General features: G+C 36.5%; 1 protein-coding gene across 1 annotated transcript; it reads left to right on the forward strand.

The window, feature by feature from the left end:
- The first annotated feature begins 289 nt into the window (after nt 1-289).
- LOC115589311 (low affinity immunoglobulin gamma Fc region receptor II-a-like) lies at nt 290-4,581 on the forward strand. The gene is made up of 11 exons (XM_030430157.1): nt 290-324; nt 421-480; nt 755-1,012; nt 1,406-1,651; nt 1,917-2,090; nt 2,493-2,546; nt 2,815-2,892; nt 3,066-3,140; nt 3,235-3,309; nt 3,789-3,898; nt 4,561-4,581. Exons 1-11 carry the CDS (start codon nt 294-296, stop codon nt 4,579-4,581), a joined length of 1,182 nt encoding a protein of 393 aa, XP_030286017.1. The 5' UTR covers nt 290-293.
- Nucleotides 4,582-6,987: the final 2,406 nt, after the last annotated feature.

Below are 6,987 nucleotides of genomic sequence, written 5' to 3' on the forward strand. Positions count from 1 at the left end.
TTTGGAAGTTTAAATGTCAACTAGAGATTCATGTTCAATAAACATCATACTTGGATGAGCGTCGTCTCCACACGTGCTTATTACGACATGTGTCGGTACCTCTGCACCTTAACCTCAGATGGCTAAAAGGACAAAAGTTTAGCCACTTCATTGACTGTAACTGAAAGACAAATGATGACACTGTGACTCTGACTCAAGCTTTTGATCAGAAATAAACTGCACAGGAAGAGGAAGTTGTCACCAACAGACGTCAGTTGAACTACAGACTGATACTCAGTGAGCAGGAAGACAGCATGGAGGTCACATCTCTCTGCTTCAGACTGTGTGAGTCTCAGGTTTCCTTATCTTTTTCTAAGTTTCATATTGTGTAGATCAAACCGTCAGTGTCTGAAATTTAACTTGACTTCTGTTTTTATCCAGTGATACTTAAATTTATTCTGCTGGGGACACAAGTTCAGGACATCTATACTCAGAAAAGTGGTGAGTAATTCATCATTCTTTAAGTCTCAATGACCCAGGTTGAACGTTAATCTAAACCTCTTAAAACTGTCTTTGTGTCTATGATGTAATTTTCACCGTTTTATTGAATGTTGTATTTTGTGAAAGATTGAACTCAAAATTAATTAATGGCCTTGTTGCTAGTGAATACCAGCACTTTACACAGAGTCCAAATTTAATCTGTCATAAGGCGGAGGCACCTTAAATTACTTTTTTGATCTTATTTAACGGACACTATCATCTTTCTTGGTTTCAGATGCAGATTTTCCTCATATCACTCCAGACAGACTCCAACATTTTCAGTTAAAATCTATCTCTTTTCAATGTAAGATGGGTTTGCTTCGCTTGAGACGGTTCACCAATGCTGCAGACATTGATCAAACATGTATTATTGAGGAGACGCCAACAGGGTCCTCTTGCACAGTTGATAGAGCCTATCCAACAGATAGTGGAGAATACTGGTGTGAGACTAAAGGAGGACAAAGAAGCAACAGTGTCAACATCACTATCACTGGTATGTGAGTGGTATTTTTCTAACTAACTATCTGTGGTTTTTGATCCGGTAAGTCAAGTATCATAATCAATGCTCAACATATAAGAATTCCTGATTCTAAGATCATCTACACTGTAAAGTAATGTAATAAACAGATTTTCTTAATATTTATCATAATAGAATCATGCAAAAATATGTCAGTAAATCATATACTTCTTCACTGTTACAACTACTAGCTTGTTTTTCTATTCATTCTGTAAATGTCATCCAATGTTGCATTTTATGTTTAGCCTATATTCTTGTATCTGAATCTTGCATCTGCTGTTTTTGTCCTCACCTGTGAGGATTGTCCTCAGTTTTCTTCTGTGAGTAACATACAACATGGCTAACATTTTTTCTTTTCAACATGTTCAGCTGGCTCTGTGATCTTGGAGAGTCCTGTTCTTCCTGTTAAAGATGGAGAGAATGTGACTTTAAACTGCAGAAGCAAGACAACTAGCTCCAACCTCAAAGCTGATTTCTACAAAGATGACGTCCTCATGGAGAGCAGTTCTGCAGGAGAAATGACCATTAATAATGTTAGCAAGTCTGATGAAGGACTCTACAAGTGCAGCATTCCTGGTGTTGGAGAATCACCTGGAAGCTGGCTGTCTGTCAGAGGTGAGTCATAACAGTGTTACAAAACAGCACACGGATGATTTTTTGAAGGTTGCATGGTCAGGATGGGTGATGATGATACATGGTGATGGTATCCTGGCTTATGAAAAGTCTAGTTTTTTGAAGCTTGGTAGAAATTTTGTGCAAAACATGCCAGTGTGGTAAAAGTTGTGCTAAAAATCTGCGCTAATGTAACATGATGTAATTGAAAAATTCCACAGACTGTTCATCACCTGAGCTCACTTCACTTTATCAACAACATGTTCAGGTTTTGTTACAGCAAATCCTGATTCTATCACCTCTACACCCCCTCGTAAAGAGATCCTTCAAAATGACTCCGACTCCCCTCATGTGCTCATCCTGCTGTTGGTTGCTGTCACCGTTTCGATGATGGTTCTGGTGCTGCTGGTGGTGGGATTTCTTCATCTTAGGAAACGCAGAGGTATGTACAAGGAGCTACCTTTAAAACTATAACATGTTTATTGAAAACAACTGCTCAACACTAAAACAAGTCAATAAAGCAGAAAGAACTCGTGTTTTACACTTACAAGCTTTCAGAATACCATGTACTTGTTGTTCATGTTGTTGTTTATGTGCATTTTAAAAGCACAGGCTTAACTTAAGTGTAATTTCATGTAAGTCACCTTATTTTCTTAGTTTACTTTTTCACTTTTCCTATATTGTACATGCTCTGTCACTCAGTTTAACATTGAAGGAACGTTGTTGTGTAAAGTGCAACTTAGACTACACAGGGTTTTAAAGAACATTCTGCTCCATCAGTTCAAACTTTGCATTTCTTTATTTTCTTGGCTGTTTGTGTCCATATTGTTTGCTTTCTTATCAGTTTCCTCAAAGACATCAAGAGCAGCATCACACTCAACAGAGGACACTCATCCTGGTGAGTAAACCTCAGACATACCTATGTGTGTGTATAGTACTAGCATATCTACATACACACACAAAAGCGCGCGCACACATACACATATGCATGTTTGTATGTACATATATATGTACAGTATGTATATATAATATATTTCTCTCTTTTTATGCATAACATTTGTTCGTGTCTACCTGTTGACCTTCTTCTCGTTGGTATGTAAATATGTATTATTTAAATGTTTTACTTTTTTGCTGTCTTTTCACAAATGTCATCTTTTCTGTTTCAGTGTCTGGGGATGATGTTGTAGACGATCCAAATGGTGTGACGTATGCAGTCGTCGTCACAAAACAGAGGACGAACACAGGTTTTCTTGACTTCATGTTGACTTTGATAACGAGAGTTGCTTTGTGTCGCTGTCGTCCATTTTGAAAGTTGTGGTTGAGCTGCTGTTACCAGAAAAGATTGAGACGTGTTCCACAGCAGCACAGATGAATTATTTTTGAGTCCTCTCAGCGTGTACGTGGTTTTTTGTTTTAGACACAGCTGATGCTGCTGATAATTTGAGCCTCCACCTCGAGACAAACCACAGCAGAAACCCACAGAGTGAAGGAGGCGAGTGGGCCCCTCATCACGTTATAGTGTTCATGTTTAAAATTAGCTCGTTTCAGTTCATCTGTCAGTCTTACTGTTGGTTTCTCTGCTTCAGATGAGGATGAGTCCTCGCACCAACTCATCTGCTCTGCTGCGACCATAAGTGAGACCCCAAAAGCTCCTGAACCTGGTTAGTATGTGATGAAAAAGATGTTGACTATTTATAACAATTCAGATGTTTTCTAAAAATCTCTCTGCACAGTCAAGTGATGCACCACAATCTTCATCTAGAGCAGTGAAAGAGCTGTGACATTTTATCTTCAGCTAATATTTCATATCAGGAACAAAGTACTTTTTGTTTTAGTATCAAACTGTCAAGTGACAGAGCAGCTTCTTTACTCAGGCTGTGAGCCTCTTTAATTCATCCTCAGCATGGTGCTATGAAAATAATACAATCTGATAAACTTTGAAGAGAAACACCCAAAAACAGCAACACCAGAACAACTCTGCACATATAAATACATAAATATATATAATATGATTCTTTCATGACAGTCAAAACATTTAAAAGAATAATCCTCACAGTTTGTTCTTATATTTATTATGGAGATCTTTTTTTCATGTTATAAGATTCCCTGAACCTCCAAAAATGACATGAAATCTTTTCAGTTTCTTCAGCAGAACCAGGATTATCCAGCTCCACAGGGACCCTGAATCCCTCAGCAGCCACAGACCCAAATTCAACAGATTCAGACGTTCTGTATTCTGCTGTCCACAAGGTAAGACTGATGGGAATTCTAGCCTCCAGAAGCACCATTCTCTGAATTTGATTGATTTCTCTTTCTCAGGCTTCTCAAGCTCCATATAAAGTGGTGTCCATTACAGATCAGCCAGGCAACTGGCTTTGGAACTGAAAAAGTCCATCAGCATTCACTTGTAAAAGTAAATCTGGACACAGCCATCCATAAACATTCCCTTTAAAGTTCCTGAACTGTGTGTTTAACTTCCTTTGTCGAACCAATATTTAGTCCTCTGAAAACGATTACAATGATCTCATTTTACACAAAGTTAGATTTTCTCTTTTGGTCTCTGGACGTTCATGACTAAACCCTCCAAATTAAGGGGCAGGTGTCATCAATTCAAGTCTTCTCATGCTCAGCATCTTTTATGAATTGAAAACACACCACTGAAAATGATCTAAAGACTAAGTTAAAATGTATATTCTAAGATAATCTTTATATGTGAGGGTGCAGGTGTCATGGTGTGAAGTGAAGTTTTGTACGTACGTTTTTGATTAGGTCATGTGATTACATCCAAGCAGGTACCATTCAGTTAAAATGACCTGAGATATGGCTGCAACCTCAGAGAAAAGCTGAGAAAGTGAACACTCGGTTTATTATATTTCCACAACAAATCTACTCTTTGTGTTTCTGTCTCACAGGCCAAAAAGACACCTGAGTGAAGAAGAGAAGAGAGACTGATCTGTTGTGTTCATGTCTGCAGGAGAAGAAGTAGCAAATAATAATTGTAGTTTTGTTGTTAAGTTGTATTTGTATATATTGTTTCATTTGAGTATGATATACACCAACATTTTTTTTTATAGAAGTTATTTCAAAACATCATCACTTTAACTAAAACCTGGAATCCAATATTATTTTCATACATAAAGCTTTTACATATCACAGTGTTGCATTATTTTTTGTGTATTTTCTTTGTAAAATAAATGTAATAGTCATGTACACTTGCACTTTGTGGAACCTTAAATTGAATTCAAAACTTTAATATATTTCATATTAAACAAGAATGTAAATGTAGTTAGATCAGGTCAGACAGAAGAGTTTTTCTCTCAGTGTCACAGTTAAACCACACAGCTCTATCTGATCTGTCTGTTCACATCTGTGAAGACGTTGTTCATGAGAACACACAGTCTGTGGTCAACCACCACATGATACATTTACACTGGTTTGGCCTGAAGCAACTGAAATAAATTCATAGCCACACTGATGCACTCTGGCAGATTAATTAAAATAAATTATATTTTCCTCAACTGTTAAATACATAAGGCCCAAACAAGCTTCAGCATTCAGGGTTGGAACCTCTGCTGTATATGCTGAATATAATTAAAAAGTGAAAAATATGTATTTCATCCAAACAAAGTCCAGGTTATCTTTCAGATTCAGGATTATCTTTTGACTGGATCATTTTATCTGAAAAAATCATGAATGGATATTTATAGTGAGATTTCTTTAAGACAACAACACTTTAGAATGGTATAAATTGACTTGCAATATAACAAAACACAACAGCAATAGCAAAGCAAAAAACAATTGTCAAGAAGATCCCGAAGACAGCTTTGATGTTAATATTGTCAATGTACATTTGTGTTGGACACCAAATATTTTATTATATAAATATTCAACCCAGCGACAATACATAAGAAAAACTTCCTGAATAATCTGACGTTGCATATTGGCTTTAATTTACTCTTTGTCTTTATAAAAGTTTAATATTTTCAATATTTCAGTGATAGATTTGGTCTTAAATTGGATCTTAGGTGACACATACCGTAATACAAATTTAAATATTCCACCACATTTTAAACAAATCATGTTTTGAACTGATTAATATACCCCACAAAAAGAAACATGATAATATTTGATTCAATATTCATACAAAAGAAAAACATTTTTGATAAGAAAGTGATGTGACCTCCTCTTTACTACTTACTAAAATGTGTGTTTTCATTCAAACACACCCAAAAATGGCAACATGCTGCCCTGCAGGAAACGTCAGGGGCAATCATTAGGAGGAATTTGTGTTTTTGTGTCTTATGTGTCAAGAACACTTCGACAGGAGGAGCATAAACTAGACAGGAAGAGGAAGTTCTCAGCTACATACTTCATAGTTGTTTTTCAGTCTGATACCCAGTCAACAGGAAGACAGCATGGAGGTCACAACTCTCCTCTACAGACTGTGTGAGTCTCAGGTTTTCTCCTTATTTCCTCGTTTTAAATCCTGTAGATCAAACCATCAGTGTCTGATATTTAACTTTGCTCCTGTTTTTATCCAGTAATGATTGAATTTATTCTGCTGGGGTCACAAGTTCAGGACAGTTCTACTCAGAAAAGTGGTAAGTGAGCCATAGAAAATCTGAAATTCTCTTTAACATTTTGTTCTTTAGTATTATGGTTTCTATATAACAAAGCAACTCTGAATGTGACCTTTTAAATCAGTTTTTGGTATCTATGACGTAATAGATTTCAGTTATATGTAATGTAATGAATTAATGACCATGTTGTTAGCAAATGCCAGGATATGTTTTACAAAAAACATTTTTTTATCTGCCACAATTCAAAGCCACACAAACTTAGATCTTGTTTAATTTGTTACACTAAGGACTTAATATAATTCCAGACACTATCATCTTTTTCTTGGTTTCAGATGCACTTCTTCTCCGAATCGATCCAAACAGACAGCAGCACTTTTCATTTCACCCCGTCTCATTTCATTGTGAGGGAGGTGATGGTTCAGCTCAGTTAAGAGGAGTCAGGAGTTCAGAGGCAATGAATCCAGCATGTCAAAATGAGAGGACATCAACAGGGTCCGTCTGTACTATCAGTAACATCTATGTAGAAGATAGTGGAGAATACTGGTGTGAGACTAAAGGACAGAGAAGCAACACAGTCAACATCACCATCACGGGTAGGTTTATTGTATTTTTGAACTAGCAACTGCCTCGTTGATGAAGATTCACCCAGGTCATGGTTAAAAATAGCGATACCTTATAAACCTACATTTTCCAGCATAAAACTCAACTATACTTGATACAGTATAGGCCATCAATAACTTTTTTATATTTGATATATGT

This window comes from Sparus aurata, chromosome 10, assembly GCF_900880675.1.
Source record: "Sparus aurata chromosome 10, fSpaAur1.1, whole genome shotgun sequence".
Lineage (NCBI taxonomy): Eukaryota > Metazoa > Chordata > Actinopteri > Spariformes > Sparidae > Sparus > Sparus aurata.

Coding starts and splice junctions, on each gene's coding strand:
- LOC115589311 (XM_030430157.1), top strand. CDS start 294: ATGGAGGTCACATCTCTCTGCTTCAGACTGT. Junction 2,091..2,492: donor TCATCTTAGGAAACGCAGAG/GTATGTACAAGG, acceptor CTTTCTTATCAG/TTTCCTCAAAGACATCAAGA. Junction 2,547..2,814: donor AACAGAGGACACTCATCCTG/GTGAGTAAACCT, acceptor TTTCTGTTTCAG/TGTCTGGGGATGATGTTGTA.